At 47.0% G+C, this 22,299-nt stretch overlaps 1 protein-coding gene across 1 annotated transcript in view; it reads right to left on the bottom strand.

Moving 5' to 3' along the window:
- LOC138545442 (cytochrome P450 2J2-like) overlaps positions 1 to 22,299 on the bottom strand; it is a 470,793-nt gene that overhangs the window by 182,340 nt on the left and 266,154 nt on the right. The window contains exon 5 of the mRNA XM_069642069.1: positions 16,283 to 16,459. Within this exon, the coding sequence (XP_069498170.1) occupies positions 16,283 to 16,459 (177 nt within the window). The remainder of the gene's footprint in view (positions 1 to 16,282; positions 16,460 to 22,299) is intronic.

Below are 22,299 nucleotides of genomic sequence, written 5' to 3'. Positions count from 1 at the left end.
AGAGTAGGTTGATGGTTCTTTGGATGTTTTGTCTGCAAATTAGGGGTGATTCCCCTGTAATGAGCAAGTCGTCCAGGTAAGGGTACACTGGGATTGCCTCCCTGCGCAGGTGAGCTGCCACCACTGCCAGTACCTTGGTGAATACCCTTGGAGCCGAGACTATACGAAGGGCAGCACCTTGAATTGGTAGTGCTGGTTCGCTATCTTGAAAACACAAGAATCTTCCGTGCGCTGGAAACATTGAAATATGAAAATAGGCATCTTTCATATCCAGTGTTGCCATGTAATCCCCCTTTTATAGTAGGGGGATTACCTCTTGTAGCGTAGTCATGCGGAAATTTTGTGGCTTGACATACTTATTTGCAGGGCACAAATCTAATACTGGGCGCATTGTGAGATTTTTTTTGGCACAAGGGAGTAGGTTGAATAAATACCCCAGTTTACCTGGTTGGCCGGGACAACCTCTATGGCATCCTTTAACAGCAGAGAGGCAATCTCCTTGAGGAGGATCAGCTGGTGTTCTTGAGAGTGCACTTTTTTCCGTGGAGGATGGTCATGGAGGCGCTTGAGTAATTCGATGCAGTAGCCGCCGGATACTGTGGACAGCACCGATCTGTCCGAAGTGATTCCCTCCAATGCGTGGGTGAAGTTGGTGTTGCGCCCCCCCTACTGGGGGAAGCGTGGGAGGGGCCCTGAAGCGCAGCGTCACTATTTGGTAGGTGGTGTACCACCTCTAGCAGGGCCGCCTCTTCCCTGCCCACGACCCCTGCGCTGCCCTCTCGGGTAGCCCTGGGAAGATTGAGATTGGTTATTCCCCCATGATGAGCTTTGATTCTAGCTATAGCTAGACCCACTTTGGGAATTTTGGCCTCTAAAGCGGCGACAATTACCGCTTCCCCTCTGTCCAGAGGGTTTCTTAGTGAGCTGACCAAGGGATCTTAAAGTGTCATACTCCTCTTTTGCAGTTTTCAGTGCATCTTCGACAGCTTTGCCGAATAATACGTTAGGCTCGACCGGCATGTCTATTAGGGTTGCCTGAGTCTCAGGCTTAAATCCTGATTGTCGCAGCCATGCATTCCTTTTAATGATCGTACCCTCAGCGATTATTCTACCGGCCTTATCAGGCGCGTCGAAGTTAGTTTTAAGGAGGCAGCCAGACACTGCCCTCCCCTCGGCTGCCACTTGTGCTAACTAGGTTTTTAAAGGTTCTGGTGCAGAGGAGAGCAAGGCAAAAACTTCCTCCCACTTGTGGCAATTATAGCTTGCAAAGAGGGTGGCACTGTTGGCTATCCTAGCCTGATAAGCCGCAGAGGAGGCAACTTTCCTACCTACGCCATGAATCCTCTTGCTTTCTTTATCCGGAGGAGCCTCTGAGGAAGCAAGTGGGGTGCCCACTCTTTTTCTCGTGGTGGTCACAACTAAGGAATCTGGTTTTAGTTGTACCCCAATATATAAAGAGTCAGAGGGAGCAGCACAAAACAACTTCTCGACAAGTAGATTTACTGCATGTGTGAGGTTAGGGGCTGAATCCTGCAGTGAATATATTTCAGTAGCGGGATGGACTGAGTTACTGCCCTCTTGTCCCCCAGGATTTGCTCTGTGAACTCTTTCTCCTGCTGAACTTCCTGAGTATCGATTTGGACTTCCAAAGGTTCAGCAGCCTTTGGCAACACCTCATTAAGGAGGGGTTGGTTATCGACTGGAGAATTATTCACAGGAGGGTCCTTAGGAATTGGTGAGTCTAAAGTGTAAGCGTAGGCTTCATCTTCAGCCTCCTGTTCCTCATCATCCCCGTAATAAGGGTCTGCATCCAGGTCCTCATAACATCGAGGGTAAGGGTCATCATGGTAGGAAGCGGGGTCATAAGGTTACACCACAAAGGGGTCTATAAAGGTGGGTCCCGTTCGAGACCTCTTAGGAGGGGATTGAGGAGACACAGGAGTGGCGTTGGAACCAGATGGAGCTGAGGTGGGAAGGGTAGTCATATAACTTTGAAAATAATTAGGATCCTTTTCATAAAAGTTGGCCATAAATGTCATCCTTCTCATTACTCTGTCTATATCTGCAGAGCTCCATTCTTTGGAGCTTGGTATAGTAACATTTTGGGGGGTTAGGCCCAGATGCACATTTGTGGGAGATATAACCTTGGTTTTAGGGGCAGGCTGAGGTTCTTTGGATCTCTTTGCAGCCTTGTCCTCCCCATTCTTTTCTTTAAGAGTGTGGGGCTCTTTAGAGGATCTTTTATGGGTGTTACCCCCTCCCCCATGGCCAGAAGTGGTCTTCCCAGACTTTTTGGGGCCTTCCGCCTGGTCCGACGCAGCGCGTCGACTTTCGGGGGCAGCATCCGACACAGAGCATCGAAATTTGGATATGAGATTAGACGCGGCGCGTCTAGTCTCGGAAGTTGGTTGGGACACAGCATCGTTAGACGACTGTGTCTCAACGGTAGTTTGATGGGCAACACTTTTTCCGTCTGAGGACGGTTGGGCCCTGTCGTGAGGCAACTGCGAGCGGGAACGCCAAGAGGACAGGTATTCGGTGGACCGCTCCCTAGGTGTCGACCATTGCCGATCACTCGACACGCGTGTCGAGTCCCGGCCGGGGCTAATGTGCTTGGTGGTGGGTGTACACGTTGCGCTTTTGCCGCCGGGTGTGGTCCCAGGCTGCCTGGCGTAGTGGGCCCAGCGGTTCGTGAGCAGTCCTTTAGGGTTTTAGGCTTGAAAAACCTACAGGCCCGATAAGATGCCTCGATATCGTCTCAAGGGAGACACAGATTACAAGTTAAATGTTTGTCTACCTAAGGGAACTTTCTGTTACACTTGGGGCAGAATTTAAATGGAGTACTCTCCATATGGCCAAATTATGGCAGTGGGGCGAATAACATGTAGGAAAAAAGGGGAAAATAATATATATATGACCTCCCCCCACTCTCCCTACTGACTGGGGCGAGGCCCGGCGTGGCCTTACAAGGCCAAGGGTCCATCGCGGCAGTCTCGGACGGAAGTCTCTAAGATCCTCACCGGCGTCGTTCTTTGGCGTTCGGTGGACAAAGGATAGGAAGAAATCCAACATAATTAAAAGTAGATAATGGCTTTACCCCGAAAGGAACTCCGCACGCACTGCAGCTTCCACTAGATGTCGGCCTATGCACAGCATGTGATCTAAGCAGATTCCACAAGCCTCAGAAATATATGATATAATGCTCACCATAGTCGTATTTCTGATGCTTGCATCTGCTTAGATTCACATGCTATGCATAGGTCGATATCAAATGGAAGCTGCAGAGTATTACAGTTGTTGTTTTCAAAACTCAAAAAGGGATGTAGACAGGGCGTGCCAGTAATACTATCCCTAGTGTGACGCTCACTATATCCATGGTGCTACACGTGTCAAGGTCCCTCAGACTGTTTTCTTTCTGACATGAGGTTGCATGAAGTGTAGCGGGAGTACAGGTGTAGTAAAGCAGATTATGTATCAGATAAAGCTCAGAAAACATCAATGTATCTTATACTCCAAGGGGAGGAAGGGTGGGGGCATGTGAATCTAAGCAGATACAATCATCAGAAATATGATTACGGTGAGTAATGTATCCCTTCTGAGGATTGTGAAATCTGCTTAAATCACATGCTGTGCATAGATTAGCTAGCAGTGTTTGGATAAGGAGGTGGGTTGTGAGAAGGTACAGCGGCAAATAGATGTTTTAGCACCGCTTGTCCCACCTGGGAATCTGCTTTAGAGTGAGTGTTAATGCAGTAGTGGTGAGTGAAGATGTGTACGGCGCTCCATGTAGCTGCTTTGTAAATGGCATCGAGCAGGACGTTTACTATGAAAGCCAAAGTAGCTCCTGTACCTCTAGTGGAGTGAGCTCTTGGTGTGAAAGGCAGTGTTTTGCTTGATGGGGAGTAGCAGAGCTGTATGCATCTGACGGTCCACCTGGAGACTGGATTTCTGGAAATGCAGTCTCCTTCTCTGCCTGGAGCTACGGAGACAAAAAGTTGTTCTCTTTTTCTTAGCGGCCTGGTCTTGTCTACATAGTAGAGGACCGCCCTCCTTACATCTAATGTATGGAATTTTTTCTCAACTGAGCTTGCTGGCTTTTGAAAGAAAGCTGGTAGTTCGATGGCCTGATTGACATGAAACTTGGAAATAAACTTGAGTGAAAAACTAGGGTGTGTTTTTAATACCAATTTGTCTTTGTCAGTGCAACACCCTTTCTTTGCGATCCACAAAGCTTGCAGTTCACTCACTCTCCTGATGGAGGTGATAGCCACCAAGAAAGCCGTTTCGTACGTGAGGTGTTTAAGGCTTGACTTTGCATAAGCTTAACGGGGGGGGGACCCATGAGTTTTGCAAGTACTACATTGAGGTCCCAGCCTGGTGGCGGGTTTGAAATAGGAGGGTGGAGTCTCTTTACTCCCTCTGTGAATGCCTTAATGGCAGGGATCTTCCACCAGGACACCTTACTCTGAGAAGTGGTCTATGCGGATAGAGTCGCTAGGTGAACCTTTGCTGAGTTAAATACTAACCCTAATAGGTGAAGCATGTAATGAAGAATGTGTGATGGAGTACATTCTATTGGGTTTATTTGTTTTGACTGGCACCAAATTACAAATCTTCTCCACTTGTCAGAATAACAGTGTCTGGTGTTTGGTTTACATGCCTCCTTGAGGATATCCATAAACCTTTGAGGTAGATTTAGATGTCCAAACTCTATGACTTCAGGAGCCAAGCTGGCAAATTCAAAGAGTGAAGTTGAGGGTGAATGTTCTCCCGTCATGCTGGGAGAGTAAGTTGAACAGGCATGGGAGCTTAATCGGGTTGCACATCGCCAGTTTGCGAAGATGTGGATACCAAGGTAGTCTCGCCCACATAGGAGCAACTCGGATCAATGCCATTTGTTCCTTGTGAATCTTGTTCACTACTTTGCTCATTAGTGGAGTTGGGGGAAAAGCATAGGCAAATGTCCCTGACCAACTCATCCACAGGGCGTTCCCCTTGGAGTCGGGATGGGGAAACCTGGACGCAAAGTCAGTACATTGTTTGTTTTCTTTTGTTTCGAACAGGTCTAGTGAGGGGTAGCCCCACTGAGTAAAAATGTGATCTACGACATTTCTGTTGAGCTGCCATTCATGCTCTTCTGGTAGTGGATCTCTGCTTAGAGAGTCCGCTAGAGTGTTGAGTACCCCTGGGACATGTTGGGAAGTTAGGAATATTCCCTGTTCGAGTGCCCATTTCCATATTTTCTGTGCTAGTCTGGACAGACTTGGAGAATGTGTGCCCCTTGCTCGTTTATATAGAACATCGCAATGGTGCCGTCTGTGAGAATTTCTACTGATTGATTTGTCAGATGTGCTTCGAAGGCTTGAAGTGCTTTCGAGTACTGCTGGAAGTCCCAGCAGGTTTATGTGGTTTTGTGCTGTGATTTGAGTCCACATACCATGTGCTGTGAGATGAAGGTGATGGGCCCCCCCCATCCGCTGAGGGATGCGTCTATTGTAACAATCGCATGCCACGCTGGGCCATGGAAGGGTTTTCACCTCAACAGATTCTCCTTTGTCCACCAGCGTAGAGATTGTACTAGTGTTGGCGAAATGACGACTAGATCATCCCACTGACCCAGGGGTGTTGCTAGGTTTGCACAAGATCTGGGGCTACGCTAATGTCGTGACAGTCGGGACTCAGGGCAAGCTAGCCTTTTGGATGTAGCCCTTGAGCTTCTATCAGGGGATACAACCAACAGATCAGGGGCTATAGCCCCCCCAGCTACCCTCTAGCAACGCCTCTGCACTGACCGCGGAGACCACTGTTTTGCCAACCACTCCTGCATCGGGCGCATGCGCAATCTTGCATGTGGAACCGGCTAAATGCATGATGCCATCATTCCGAGCAAGCGCATTGCTTCGCGTATGGTTATCTGGTGACCGGCTAAATACTGAGGTATTTGCAGCAGTATGTTTTGTACTGTTTCCTTTGATGGAAATACTAGACCTGTCTCTGTTTTTATGACGGCTCCAAAGAACTGTTTGGTCTTGGTTGCTACACGGCTTGACTTTTTCTGGTTGATAGAGAAACCCAATTCAAAAAGAAGGTTGATCGTTCTTTGGGTATTTTGTTTGCTAATTTGGGGGGTTTCCTCTGTGATCAGCCAGTCGTCCAGGTAAGGGTCCACTGGGATTGATGCCCTGCATAGGTGTGCCACCACCACCGCCAGTACCTTGGTGAATACCCTTGGAGCAGATGCTATGCCGAAGGGTAGTACCTTGAATTGGTAGTGCTGGTTTGCTATCTTGAAATGCAAGAATGTCCTGTGCGCTGGGAACATTGAAATATGAAAATAAGCATCTTTCATATCCAAGGTTGCCATGTAGCACCCCCCCCCCCCCGCTTTAGCAGTGGGATTATTTCTTGTAGTGTAGTCATGCAGAATTTTTGTGGCTTGACATGTTTACAGGACGCAGATCTAATACACGGCGCATTGTCAGATCTTTTTTGGGCACAAGGAAGTACATTGAATACATACCCTTGTTTACCTGGTTCGCTGGCAGGATTTCGTTGGCCTCCTTTAATAGCAGCGCTGCCACCTCTTCCAGTAGGATCCGTTGGCGGTAGGCGGGTCGCAGTAGCAGCTCTATACAATAACTGGCCGCCATCGTTGCAAGGAACCACTTGTTTGAGGTGATTCCCTCCCATACGTGGGTAAAGTGTGTTATGCGGTCTCCTACTGGAGTGGCATCGGAGGGAACCTGTAGCGGAGGGTCATTGTTTTGGAGGTGTTGAGGAGCCGCTGGAATGGCAGGAGCTGCCCCTGCTGAGAGATCTTCTCTGGCCTCTCTGGAAACCTCATGAGGACTGGCCTTGTGATTAGCCCCAGGACGAGCTCTGATCCTGGTTGTGCCCAGACCCTCTTTGTGAATTTTGTCCCCTAAAGCAACACAAATTATAGCCCCCCTCTCTGACCGGAGGGTTTAGTGGTAAGCTGGCCCAGTGACTTTAAGGTGTCGTTTTCTTCCTTGGCACTTTTGAGAAAGTCTTCTATTGCCTTGACGTACAAGACATTTGGTTCTATCAGCATGTTGAGAAGAGTAGCTTGTGTCTCGAGTAGCCATACATGGTGTTTAATAATCGTGCCTTCAGCAATTACTACCTGCATTATCAGCTGCATCTAGATTATTTTTTAGAATGCAGTTAGCAACAGCTTTCCCTTCTGACACAGCGAGAGAGAGTTGGGATTTAAGGGGCTCTTGGCCTGAGGCCATTAATTTGGCTACCTCATCCCATTTGTGACAGTTTTGTAACTGGCCAGCAAGGTGGCATTGTTGCCAATCCTCGCCTGGTAGGCTGCCGAGGTTGCGACTTTTCTGATGAAAGTATATATCTGTTTACTCTCTTTGTCAGGGGGTGCCTCTGACGAAGTCAGAGGTGTTGCCACTCTTTTTCTCGTGGTGGTGACAACCAATGAGTCTGGCTTTAACTGACCCCTGATACAAAGGGGGTCTGAGGGAGCTGGTTGGAAAACCTTTTCAATACGCAGGTTTACTTCCTGTGTAAAGTTTGGGGTTACCAAAGAGGGTTGTATTCGCCTCTGTACAGTCTGGAGGATAGGGATAAATTGGGTAGCAGATTTTTTGACTCCCAAGATGTTCTCGACAAAGTCTTTGTTTATTTAGGTCTCCTGTGTTTCTATTTGGAAATGTTCAGCTGCCTTTAGGAGCATATAATTATACTGGATTTGGTTGTCGACCAGTGAGTCGGCCACTGGTGGGTCTGTATGATCAGGCGACTGCATGATGTATTCTTCTGCATCATGATCGTCATAGACCTGGCCACCCTCTCCCATGTCTCCTTGGTCCTCAGTGTCCGTGTATGTGTCCTGGAAGCTCTGAGTGAAATCATAGAATGAAAGCTGCCCTGGGTCGTGCTGAGAGGTGGCTGCTTGTATGGTGTCTGTACAAGCCTTTTTGGCAGGGGGTTGGGTAAGTGCGGCCCTGCTAGCTGGTGGCGTGCTTTGGAGATTCTGTAAAACCTCTGGGTGGATGTCAAAGAAATTGGCCAATGAGGACATGCGTATCTATTTCCTCTGCAGACCACTGGGATGAACTTGGGACCACAGGTGATGGAACAATAGCTGGAGTAGGAGGAGTGGGAGATGGCTCAGATGCAGGGGGTCTCTTGTGCCTCATTGCCCCTGAAATGGTTCCCTGCCCCTGGGTCATAGTCCCTTTTTGTGTACATGACATGTGGTCCTTGGAGGTCCGACCCTTAAGCAGAGTGTCCGGGACATGTTTTTCAATGAGTTGAGACATTTTTGAACTCTGAAGGGATTTTGCAGGGGCCTTCGACTTGTCTTTCGACTGTCATTTATCTGCCTGGGTACGGGCCGTCGACGCGTCTTTTGACGTTCGGTCATTGGCGTGAAATGGATTTGGTAGTTTTGGATACAGCGCTCCGATCCAGACTTTCAGTCGATTTTCGGGGCCTGTCGTGAGGCGAGCGCTATTGCCCAGAGGACAGGGGACTGTCAGACCTTCCCCTTGATGCCGTGTGCACCTTCCGGTCGGTTTTGAAGTCGACTTGTGACTGCGGGTTGTGCATTTAGTGTGGGTATATTTGTCTGTGTCAGTGCCTCCAAGTGTCGCCCCGTAACAGAGCCGTCGGCCTGCCTGATTGGGTCAGGGGTTTGCACGCGGATATCTGATGCATCCCATTTGCCGTCGTTGTCACTAAAGACGCTGATGCTGTCGTCACTGAAGGCACCCTCAACATCCATGGCAGCCTCGGCCTGCATGGCGTGGTGGGCCCAGCACTTCGCTTTTTCGGTCCTTTAAAGTCTTGAGCTTGAAGAACTTGCAAGATTTGCAGTGGCCCTCGTTATGGTCCCTTGGAAGAGAAAGGTTGCACACCTGGTGCGAGTTCTTCCAAGGAAATTTTCGTTTGCAAGGAGGAAAACATTTAAATGGTGTATTTTCCATTTTGTGTGGGGCTTGGCAAATAAAGTGAGAAGAAGGGGAAATACGCATTCTCTTAGGGAACTAAGAAATGAACCACCCCCCACTCTCCCTACTGTGAGGGCTGAGGCCGGAGAGCCCTTCTGAGGCCATCTGGAAGTTTGTCAAGGTGAGTTCTGCGGTCGATGAAGGTAGTCCTCGAAGCCGTCGCCGAAGGTATTGTAGGGAAATGGATAAGAAAGGACTGTAAGAGTAACTAGCTCTAATTATTATTAATAAAAAGGTGATAGCCAGCAGGAACTCCGCTTTGAGCGTCCGACAATGATGGCAGAAAAAAACAAGCTGAGGTACCTCGACGCGTGATGCACCATGAGTACAGTAGACGCGTGATGCACCACGAGTACAGTAGACATCACACTAGGGACAGTATTACTGGCATGCCCCGTTGACGTCCCTTTTCGAGTTTCAAAAACAACTGTAATACTCTGCTGCTTCCACTAGATGTCGGCCTATGCGTAGCACGTGATCTAAGCAGATTCCACAAGCCTCAGAAATCTATATGAGATACATTACTCACCGTAATCGTATTTCTGATGCTTGTATCTGCTTAGATTCACATGCTGTGCATAGGCCGACATCTAGTGGAAACTGTGGAGTATTACAGTTTGTTTTCCGAAACTCGAAAATGGGCGTCAACACAGGGCGTGCCAGTAATACTATCCCTAGTGTGACGTCCACTGTACCCATGATCCCTCACACGTCTAGGACCCTCAGATTGTATTTTTTCTTACATGAGGTTGCATGAGGAGTAGCGCGAGTACAGATAATCCAAGCAGATAGATAGATAAGACTACTAAGCATCCGTGCGCCTTCTCTCAGAGGGGAGGAAGGGTGGGTCGCATGTGAATCTAAGCAGATACAAGCATAAGAAATACGATTACGCTGAGTAATGTATCTCTTCTGAGGCTTGTGGCATCTGCTTAGATCACATGCTGTGCATAGATTAGCAAGCAGTGTTAGAAGGAGGAGGTGGGATGTGAGAAGGGTCATGAGCAAATAAATGTCTTAGAACCGCTTGTGCCACTTGAGTATCTGTCTTGGAATGGGTGTCAATGCAGTAATGCTGAGTAAAAGTGTGAATAGAGCTCCAAGTAGCTGCTTTGCAAATGGTGTCAAGGGGTACATTTGCAATGAAAGCCAGAGTGGCCCCAATGCCTCTTGTAGAGTGGGCTCTTGGCGTGAAAGGCAGAGTTTTGTCAGAAAGAGAGTAGCACAGCTGGATACAGTTAACAATCCACTTAGAGATGGCACCTTTAGAGACGTGATCTCCCTCTCTGCCTGTAGCTACGGAGACAAACAGCTGATCAGTTTTCCTTAGCGGTCTGGTTTTGTTTACATAGTAGAGGACCGCCCTACGCACATCTAGGGTTTAACCTCAGCTGAGCTTTGTGGGTCTTGGAAGAAAGCGGGAAGCTCGATGGACTGGTTCACGTGGAATGTAGAAATAAACGTAGGTGAGAGCCTAAGGTGTGTACGTGTAAGACCAGTTTATCTTTATGAACTGTAAAGAATGGATCCTGCACTGACAGAGCCCGAATTTCACGGACCCTTCTTATAGATGTTATAGCTACTAAGAAGGCCGTTTTATAAGTCAGGTGTTTGAGACTGCTTTTATGCATGGGTTCGAATGGGGGGCCCATGAGTTTAGATAGCACCACGTTAAGGTCCCATCCTGGTGGTGGGTTTGAAATAGGAGGGTGAAGTCTCTTTACTCCTTCCATGAAAGCTTTAACCACTGGTATCTTCCACCACAACACCTTGTTATGGGATGTGGTGTATGCTGACAGCGCTGCCAGGTGTACCTTCAGTGATTTAAATACCAGTCCTGCATCCAGCAGGTGGAGCATGTATGTGACAACTGTGGAAGGAGTGCAATCAACTGGGTTGATTTGCTTATTCTGGCACCAGATAACGAATAGTTTCCATTTGTCAAAGTAGCAGTGCCTCGTGTTTGGCTTCCTAGATTCTTTTAGGATGTCAATACATATCTGAGGTAATTTGAGATGTCCGAACTCTATGACCTCAGGAGCCATGCTGCTAGGTTCATTGAGTTGGGTTGAGGATGTACTGTTTGACCTTGGTGCTGGGACAGTAGGTTGTACCAGCCCGGGAGTTTGATGGGTTTGCACACCGCTAGTCTGCGTAGGTGTGGGAACCACGGTTGCTCCCATGTCTCGCCCACATGGGAGCAACTAGGACGAGCGTCCTTGATTCTCTGTTCATCTTGTTGACCACCTTCCTGATGAGAGGTTTTGGTGGAAAAGCGTACGCAAACATCCCTAACCAGTTCATCCACAGGGCGTTCCCCTGGGAGTCTGGCTGGGGAATCTGGATACAAATCATGGGCACTGTCTGTTTTTGCTTGTGGCGAATAGGTCTATGGTGAGGAAACCCGACTGTGAGAAGATACCTTATACGATTTCTCTGTGTAGACACCATTCGTGTTCCTCTGAGAGGGGATCTCTGCTCAAAGCATCCGCCAGAGAATTGAGATCCCCTGGAACATGTTGAGATGACAGGAAGATCTTCCGTCTGAGAGCCCATATCCTAATTTTCTGGGCAAGCTTGGACAGATTTGGCGCACAAGTCCCTCCGGTATCAGGTAATAATATCGCCACATATATGGTCGCCGTAAATAATATCGCCGGGAAAATGTTGTGGCGATATTATTTGGGTGACCATATATATGGCGACAGGGGCAAAAAATAATAAAATAATAAAATAAAAAATAAAAAAATAAATTGGGGTTGCGGGGGTGTCCCCCGCATGTTCCATGCAATAATGTCGCCACAAAAAATGACCATTTTTCGGGGACATTTTTGCATGGCAATATTTTTGTGGCGACATTATTACATGGAACCGTCCCTCCTTGCTTGTTTAGGTAAAACATGGCTGTAGTGCTGTCCGTCCGGATCTGCACTGACAGATTCAGCAGGTAGGGCTTGGACGCTTGAAGCGCTCTGAATACTGCCAGAAGCTCTAGCAGATTGATGTGATTCTTGGCCACTGAGTGAGACCAGAGACCCTGAGCTGTGTGGTAGAGGTGGTGAGCTCCCCACCCTGTCAGGCATGCATCGTTTGTGACCACCGCCTATATCTCAGGATCGTAAGAGGGTTTCCTCTTGGACAGATTTTCTCTTGTCCACCAGTGAAGGCATAGTACCAGTGTTGGCGAAACAACCACTAGATTGTCCCACTGACCACTTGCCTAAGACCACTGTTTCGCCAACCATTCTTGCATGGGACGCATGCGCAGGCGCGCATGGGGCACCAGGTAAATACATGACGCCATCATGCCCAGCAAATGCATTGCTTTGCGTACCGTTATCTGGCGACCGGTCTGATATTGCGGAATTTGCAGCAGTATATTCCGAATTCTTTCCTCTGATGGAAAGGTCAACCCCTCTTGCGTGTCTAGGATAGCTCCTATGAACAGTTTGGAGGTGCTTGGCACCAGACTTGACTTCTTCTCGTTTATTGAGAAGCCTAATTCGAAGAGGAGGTCGATCATCCTTTGAATGTTTGTTCTGCAAATTACTGGGGTCTCCCCCGTGATGAGCCAGTCGTCCAGGTAAGGGTACACCGGGATTGCCTCCCTGCATAGGTGTGCTGCCGCCACCGCCAGAACCTTGGTGAATACCCTTCGAGCCGAGACAATCCCGAAGGGCAGTACCTTGAACTGGTAGTGCCGACTGTCCACGTTGAAGCGCAAGTACTTTCTATGCGCTGGGAACATGGAAATATGAAAATAGGAATCTTTCATGTCCAATGTTGCCATGTAATCCCCCCTTTTTTAGGATGGGGATTACCTCTTGGAAATTTTTGGGGCTTGACATACTTGTTTGCAGGCCGTAAGTCCAATACTGGGCGCATTGTCAAATCTTTTTTTGGCACAAGGAAGTAAGTTGAATAAATACCCTTGTTTACCTGGTGTCCCGGGACGAGTTCTATCGCGTCCTTTGCTAGAAGATTACCCCTGCCATAACCCTGGGTAGACTGCTGGCTGTTGTTGTTCCATTGTGAACCTTGCCCCAGGGAATAGTTAGACCCTCTCTGGGAATTTTGTCCACGTGGGCGACGAAAATTGCCATTCCCTCTCTGGTTTGGGGGTTTATTGGTTAGCTGGCCTAGGGATTTGAGTGTCTCATACTCATCCTTGGCATTTTTCAGCGCGTCCTCGACCACCTTTCCAAACAATAGCTCCGGCTCCACTGGTTTTTCTATCAATGAAGCCTGGGTTTCGGCTTTGAACCCAGACTGTCGCAACCAAGCATGCCTTTTGATAACAGTACCTTCTGCTATCAATCTGCCGGCGTTATCCGCGGCATCAAAGGCTGCTTTTAATATGCAACCGGACACGGCTCTTCCTTCTGCCGAAACTCGTGCCAATTGGCTTTTTAAGGGTTCTGGGGCAGAATCTATGAGTGCCGTGACTTCTTCCTACTGGTGGCAGTTGTAACTCGCCAGCAGGGTGGTGGAGTTGGCAATCCTTGCCTGGTAGGCAGAAGTGGAGGCTACTTTCCTGCCCAAGCCATAAATCGTCTTGCTCTCTTTGTCGGGAGGAGCTTCCGACAATGACAAGGGTGTTCCCGCCCTCTTACTGGTGTTTGTAACTACCAGGGAGTCCGGTTTCAGATGCCCACTTATGTACAGTGGGTCTGTTTGGGCTGCCCTGAAAAGCTTCTCAACTCTGGGGTTTACCGCCCTAGTGAGATAGGGATTAACAAGGGAAGCGTTTATCCTCCTTTGTATTGACTTAAGGATAGGGATGGCCTGGGCAACAGGTCTCCTTTTTCCCACTAACTCCTCGGCAAAGTCCATCTCTTTTTGAGCACCCTGGGTGTCAATGTGGAAATGTTCTGCCGCTCTGGACAGAACTTCATTCAAGAGAGGCTGGCTATCGACAGGGGAGTCGGTAACCGGGGGTTCTTTATCTACCGGGGAATCTAGCCTGTTGGTTTCTGGGTTGTCCTCCTCCTCCTCTTGGTCCTCGTCATCCCCATAGTAGCCCGTCCCAGTTTGTTCTTCCAACATGCCCAAATCTGGATCCTCATAAAGGGATGGATCTCCCTGATATTGAGAATGGGGCTGTATACTGAAGGGGTCTGAAGTAGGAGCTTCAACCCGGGACTTCTTACTTGGGGGTATAGGATCCTTAGAGCCTGAGGGAGTTGACCCGTCAGGGATAAAAGAGAGAAAGTGTTCAAGGTTTTTGGCGTAGAAATCTGCCAATGAGGACATCCTTGACATGACTCTGTCTATGTCATCAGTAGACCATTCTCTTGAACTGGCAATGATTCTTTCTTGAAGGCCTTTCCCTGTCTTATCTAGACTAGACCTACTGGTTTGAACAGGGGTCTTTGGGATAACAGAAGACCGAGACGTGTCCATCTGTTTATGTGGGGTGGAATGTTTTTGAGGTGTGGAAGGAGGCTGAGACTGCTTCCTCTGTTGTTTTTCCCCTTCCCCGTGTGTGGAAGAGTGTTTACCCTGTTTTTTGCCCCTCTGGAGACTTTCAACGACTGGCGCCGAGGTTCGGGGGTAGTGTCCCTATCTCTGGATAGTGGAGGTTGGGACTCGGGAGCAGCCGTTGCGCGGCCTGTTGATGCCGACTCCTGGAGTGCGGACTGGGGATAGAGGTCGGTTTTGTCTTCCGACGATCGAACCTCTGTTACCTTGGGGAGCGAGGTACTTCTGCTAACAGTGGATGGTTGCCTGGAGTCATGCAGCGATCTAGATCAAGAACGCCCAGAGGGCACCGATTCGGACCGTTCTCTATGTGCCTCTTTCCGAGTACTCGACGTGCGCGTGAGTCTCGGTTGGACTTCATGTGTTTTGTGGAAGTGCTGTGGGTAGCGCTTGTGTCGCCGGGGGTCTTCCCCATAGCCGCCCTGCCGGACGACCTTTTGAGGTCGGGGACTTGCGCTTGGCTGTCCATTGACGCCACGTTGCCCTCGCCGTCCGAAAGCATGGCGTCGCTGCCATCGCTGAAGGCACCCTCCGCTGCCATGGCCTCTTGACGCCTGGCGTGTTGGGCCCAACGCTTGATCGAACGGTCCTTGAGTGTTTTCGGTTTGAACCTACTACATGCTCTGCAGTTAGCCTCGGGGTGGTCCATCGGTAAGCAGAGATTGCACATGGCGTGCCTGTCAACCCAAGGGTACTTGCAGTTGCACTTGGGGCAAAATTGGAAAGGGGTACCCTCCATACGCACCTTATGGCAGCGGGCTAATAAGTGCAGGAATATATAAGAATGTACCTATATACCAAAAGAGTGTAGAGTATGTCCACCCCCCACTCTCCCTACTTACAGGGCCGAGGCCAGAGGCCTTCCGAGGCCCAAAACGGTTGTGCAGCTCTCGACGGTTGATTCTTTCTCTGGGCCGGCGTCGAGTGTGGATGCGGTGACTCGACGTTGGGGTGGAGAAATGGGGAAATATAACAATATTTTAGCAAAAGTATGGCTAAGGCCACGGAACTCCGCGGAATGCTTCTGACCAGTATGGCGGAAAAAAACAATCTGAGGGTCCTAGATGCGCGAGTGATCATGGATACAGTGGACGTCACACTAGGGATAGTATTACTGGCACGCCCTGTGTCGACGCCCATTTTCGAGTTTCTAAAAACAAACTGTAATACTCCGCAGCCTCCACTAGATGTCGGCCTATGCACAGCATGTGATCTAAGCAGATTCCACAAGCCTCAGAAATATATGTATACTGTGTGTGAGGGGAGGTCACATGGTGCAAGTAATGACTCATCACGTCAAGGTATAATCGGGAATTGAAGTTCTGCTGGAAGAGTGTTCCCATTTATTTCACATTAACATCATATGCTGAAATGATACATACGTAGTAGAAGTACATCACCACACAGTGTAAAGCACCCGCCTATGCTGATTGCTCCTAACTCTGTTTATTGTCATGCTGTGTTTCTGTTAGAAACACCATATCCTCTTTAAATACAAAAGGTCAGAAACTCAGAAGATCATTGGCCACTTGTTCTGGGGAAAAGGGTTTCCTTTACCTCTTAATAAATTCTGGTTGAGTTTACTGGCTTAGCTCTATTGGGCTGCCTCCTCGGGTAGTACGTCTTTGTTATTAAGTGCATCTTGTGATGTAATTTAATTAAAATATGCTGAGGCCAATAAAATCAGTTATTTTTTGCCCGTTTCTTTCGCCTAAGAAGCATTTTGATTGAAGGTGCAACTCCTTACCATGCTTGCCCTTCACCCTCTACTTTAGATGCTAAATATCAAACACATAGCTGTACCTTACCTTTTCCATTTCTATGAGATAGCAGTCAATGTAGTCTCTCGGTTCAGATGGATTCAGGTCCTTCTTATGCTTCAGAATCTGCTTTTGGATGTACTCTTTAATGATAGCCCAATTTTTGAAAACTCGTTTGTGAGATCCTGGAACGTACTTCATGATTTGTGGAAAAGCATTGTACAGCTGGATAAAATACACAGGAACATATATTATATTAAGTTCAGTGAAGTTGAACGCAATTCATGTCTAATTCATGTCTCACATGTTTGAGTTCCTTGGATGAATGCCCCATAATATATTCAGAAACATTAGGGTTTGCCCTACAAATGTGCAAATCAGTAGTTATGAGAAGGAGGTCAGAAAATAACCAGATTTCCCATCGCTGGCACTTTTCATTAATCCAAGTCCTCGTCTTCATCACTACTGGTATTCATTTAGGGGGCTCCATCTGATATTAATTATGTATTGTTCCACCACCTTTACATTCACAGAATAGAGCACCCCTGCTTCCAACAACCATTCTTTAGAGTGTATTCCAAGTGGCACATAGCCATCCTTTAAGAGATGCCAGGTGCACACTGACAAGGTGGAGAGGACATTGGCAATGCAGAGATTGAGGGGAATTGGCTGAAAGCATCCCTTGCCTATGCCACTCTGGTAATGCTATCCAGGAAAAGCCACTGTGCTGAAATAGCCGCTGGGAGGGACCACCATGCATGAAAGTTTACAGTTGATAGAAAGATGTGCATGGGTTTGTACAACCCTAGTAACACGAGGCAGAAAGCGACAAATAAAGGGAGTGGGGGGTTAGGTGCTTTGGATGTTCGTGGCAGTGGATGGAAAAGAGTAAGGAGGTAGAGTAGAATTACTAGCACAATGCATGGGGAGGGAGGAAGGTTGGAGGTAGGAGCAGGCCATGGGAGGGTGTTCCGTGTGAGGTGGTTCGTGTATAAAGGGTGGTTCAGGAAAGACGATTAGAAGCAATATGCATTAGACAAAGGGATGGAAGCACTTAGGGATATTAAATTCTAATACACAATATTAGAATTAGTTATTTATAACGTGCTTAATACCCAAGAGGTTTCTACGCGTGGCCACGGTATTCGAACCTGGGTTGCTCTGCGTGTCGCGCGGCATTGCCACTGAGCTATACTACCCGAGATTGGCCCAAAGAAGGCGGAGGTGGAGGTGGAGAAACGCTGGCAGTAGAAAGATATAGAACCGACTGAGAAAAATATGAGGTTCTTAGACAATTGACTATTTGACGGGGAAATGCAAATAGCATTGGCTCACAGATCCCAAAATATGCAAAAATATGTGTGATAATGTCACGTTGGGAACAGATATTGGTGAGGGCCAGGAACCTCTGGGGGCTGCTAGTGCTGGCTTGGAAACTCTGGAAGATGAGGAACACCATCAGTTATGTGAAGCGAATCCCTGGAGGTGGTATATGGTTGGTCACCTCCCCCCCCCCCACTCCCAAGATTTCTACTTAGAGGGCCCCCTTGTGCAGATTAAACAACAGGTATTGTCACTGATGGTAAGGGTTGAGAAGTGACCTTGGGGTGGTAGTTTAGCCACTCTGGTTGAAGTACATGTAGACCCCGAATAGGTAGAACCTGTGCTGTTGAGGTGTAGATAAGATGGGGGGAAGGGCCCCTTAGGAATCCAACTACAAACCTCAGCAATGGCTGGGAGGATGACATGGCGACCACAGCTATGGTTGGGGCAGTGGTGTGGTGAGAAGTCTGAAGGGCTGGCAAGTGCATAAAACGTCATAAGGCTGTCTGGGCATGATGTTAGCCTCTGCCTGGGGTGCAGGTATGCCCAGTGACACTTTAAACATCACCAATGAAGGTCTGCCCTACCACTTGAGAACCAAAATGGTGGACACTGTTAGGACTGATTATCTATACTCTGGCCTGGTGGACAGATGTATAGGAGGCCAACTTATATTGTGACAGAACAACTCAACTCTGGGAAGCTGTTGCCAAACCAGTTTGGGTAGCAGTGACAGGCAGTCTAGGCCAAGTTCTTCAGAGGCAGAGGTGGTCAGCTTGTAAGGGGTCCTCAATGAGATAACACAATGGGATTCACAGATTACACTTAGACAGGACATATACAAATACAGTTATTTATTTATGGCCAAAACACGATACAGAAAAATGATTATTGGCAAGTAGACTTAGCACACAACACTATCAAACTAAATACATATGTACATTCACGCTTAAAAAAAATGTTTTATTAAGCATTCAGTTAAAAATACAAACGTTAGCTTTAAGTTCCATTCCCCCCCCCCCAAGCGTGAGCCACGAGCAAGATCCAAGCCTTTTTCTATTTGACTCAATCTCCTCTTTCAAGTTAGAGTCCAGTATGGATTTTTAGGATGTTCCTTGTTTTCACATTCTGCAATAGCTATTGGCTCTGTGTTTGTGCTTCACTTTGGTTATTTAATCTTTTCTGTGTCTGGAGGCACTGCTTCTTGCCTGGCTAAAATCGCTTCCAAAAATACCCCCAGCGCTCTTATGGTTTTTTTGGTCTGTGCCGCTGTAGATGACTTCCCACCATCGATAATAGTCCAACCCACATCCAGATGACAAGTTGTCATGCAGCAACCTTATTCTTTCTGACTTTAGTTCTTTGCAAAAAGAGTTAAAGGTTGCAGAGACCATTCTTCTAGACCACATAGTCGACATCTGGTGTCATAGGTAATACCATACTCGAATAGGATCATTTTCGTTCTTATTATGTTCAATTTAAATTTTAGGATCAAGTCTGTGTGTTTCTGATTTGATGATTTTTAATTTTTTTAAATTTTTTTTTTTTAGGTATTTTGGTGTAATCCCCGGGAGGCCAGTTAAAGTCCTTGAAAGGGTGTGTACTTTCGAGTCTGCCCGTATAGCTTCTGTTTCCGTCCAGTCCATGCTCTTGAGTTGGAGTTTTACCTTTTTCGAGTTATCGCATAGAAGTGCTGAATCACATTTAGGGACATCAACATTTCGATACACTTGTCTTGCCATAGTACCAATGACCAATAATTCTCTCCTTTGTTTCCTGTTTTAATGATGGTGTATTGAGCGGGACAAGAGGGCAATTCAAGTTTTCTGTAAATTGTTAGTGCTTTCCAGATGATATGGCAATGCAGTGAATACAATCCTAATTCGTGTCGTATGACCCCCAATGGGACCGAGTTTGGCAGTCTCAGTACTCTCCTCCAAAAGGATCCCTCGAGTTTATCCCAGGTCTCCCATGGGATTCTTAGTCCTGTTTCCCCAGCATAGGTTATCGCAGGTACCACTTTCAGATTGTAAGAATCTATAATGGGCTGTAGAGAGAATTTGCTGAATTTTCTCTTTACTATCAGGCTTGTGCGATTAGTTGGTTCATTATCAGCTGTAAAATCTCGATCCAGGGCTTTTTGCCTCCATCTGTGCTGATCATTATGCCCACATATTTTGTCACTTTTGTTAGTGGTATGGTCTTGTGTCCAATACATCAACTGAATGTTTTTTTTGTACTTTTTCTTGAGGTTTTTTGATTGTGAGAATGTCAGATTTTTCAATATTTATTTTTTGATTATTTAACTCAACATATTCCCTTAATGCGTCCATTTTACGCTGTAAGCCAAGTGGCGTTCTATCCAGCAGAAACAGGTGGTCCGCGTACAGCAGTTGCCCCACCGGGCATCTATTTATTCCTGACGAGCACCATCTACTGGTTTCAAATACATTTCTCATGTCTGAAATATAATAGTTATACATTCACTTTGTTATAGGGCATAATACACATCAGAAACTCCTGCAAAGGAAAGGTTGGACAAGTATTATGCACTTAAGGTGCACAGAGATGATCCCGAACTGAAATTTTCCAGCCGTAAATTGCCTGGGGCCTTTTGTCCAATAGTACAGGTTAAAGTTCCACAGAATTTAGGAAGCAGGAAAAAATGCAGGTAGGGTCTCTGGGGTCCAGTGAAGAGTTCTTAGGGTTAGGGTTCAAGTTAGACTAATGCCCAAAATTAGCCCCAAAAGTCAGATGTCTTGCGCAAGCAAGCAATGGCAAAGCCAAAAGTGTCACAAATAAGGTCTATTATATGCCCATGGACTTATAATGGGAGTATAGGTGTAGGTTAAAAACTCTGTAACTTAGCCCCCGTACTCCGATTCTTCCCCAGACTTGGCAGGACAAAAGGAGATGGTAATATGTTGCTTTTCCCACCAACAGTCAAAGTCCTTGATTCACAAGGGATGCAGGTTCGAGCTGATCTCCGGTTGGTGTATTTCACTGTTGCAAGGACTCTCTATTGAAGAATGCAGCCAAACACAATGCAGGACCCCTCTCAGGAGTGGACTCGGGTCAGGTAAGCAATTTTGGACAGTGGTCATTGCACACAGCGATGCAAAAGGATTCAGTAGCCACAGTCAGACTTTCCCTCCTATCTCAGGTCTCCTCAATGCTAGGATGCCGATATTACGCAGGAGGTAGTCTCGTTGGGCCAGCTGAGGATCCCTCAAGTTTCCAGACAAAACTCGGTACAGTGACGCTGGCAGCACTGTAAGAGGATTCAATTCAACACTACAGCTAAGTCAATGCCTAGTCTGGGATACTGAATGGAAACCCTTATTGATATATCTTTATGTCCAGTTCATGCGTTCTGGATGACTACCCCTATATAACACCCCTCTCTTTGAATCCCACTGACCCCACTGAGCCAAGAAGTAGTTCTGTTTTGCAAGTTAAAAGGTGTATTTGATAATTTAAACAATAGATATATATATCACACTTTATAATAATTTAATAATTGAATATCACACTGAATCTGAGCAGTAATCAATAATGGATAGTCTGGCACTTGCACACTTCTTTATAATCAATGATGAGTGGTTATAGGATGGATAAGATAGCAACAATACTTTATGGTTTCCAATGGATGCAAGGTGGAATGAAAATGCAGTACAGAAAATACTCAATATGCGTTCAACAAAACAATGTAATCACTTTTCTCTGGCAATCCCCTCCCCCCTTTATGCAATGCAAGGAAATGGAAGGAAAGCACACAGTTCTCAGAAATGCAATCAAATGTAATTCAGTTCACCCCAGCAGCTTAGACTACAGAAGTTTACAACACAGGCCCAAAATGCTTTTATATGTGCTGGCAATGAAGTGAAAAATATGCTAAAATGCTTTTAATTCCCTCTAGAGGTTCAGGGTGAGTGGTATCAAGTTAATATTAGTCCAGGCTCACTTTAGCAAGGATCTAGGAGTAACTAGCAGGTGAAACGAATTTTTGGCAACTGAAAGCAAGAAAACTGCTGCTTTCACACGTTGAGAAATTTGCAAATCGTGGCAAATTCGCGAGTGCGTTTTTCGCGATTGCGGCAAAAGTATTGGGGGTAGGAATGCGGTTCTAGGTTCGTAGGAAAGCTAAGATTCTAAGCTTTCAGAGGAAAGTTAAACTAAGTTCCTAGCACAAACGGTTACGGAGATATGAGCGATTAAATAAAGGTAGTTTTTCGGATTTGGAATGTTAAAATTCAAAGTGACAAGTGCAGCTTGCAACTAGAAAATGACAGGTGACAGCTTTACAAATGACAGGTGACAGCTTTACTCCAGTTAAAATAGCTTGCATTAGATTATTTTAACTAAGAGATTGGTTCTGCACAGTCTTGCTAGGTACTCACACTATATTCTTGAATTAGAATGGGCCTCGCCACGGATCTGGTCAGGTTTTAGACTGGACTCTGGTCTGGTCTCTGCACTTCACAGTGATCTGGGTCAGCTCTCTGGTTCTGCTAACAGTGGTCTGGGTCAGCTCTGCTCCCTTTCTGGATTCTGGAGATTGATGGATTTGAAGTCTGGATCTCTGGATGTGGTATGGTCCGGCAGAGTGCGTAGCAGCAAATGGAATTGAAGGTCCCTATCTGTCCTGACTGTCTGCTTTTATGTGTTTTGAAAGTGGGTGTGTGTGCAGCATCACTAAGCTCTACCCCTCTCCACTTGTCATTGGCCACTTCATCCTCTTC

This window comes from Ambystoma mexicanum, chromosome 1q, assembly GCF_040938575.1.
Source record: "Ambystoma mexicanum isolate Mex_15411 chromosome 1q, UKY_AmexF1_1, whole genome shotgun sequence".
Classification (NCBI taxonomy): domain Eukaryota; kingdom Metazoa; phylum Chordata; class Amphibia; order Caudata; family Ambystomatidae; genus Ambystoma; species Ambystoma mexicanum.
Note: the sequence above shows the minus strand (reverse complement) of the source record. Positions and strands in the feature narration are given on the sequence as shown.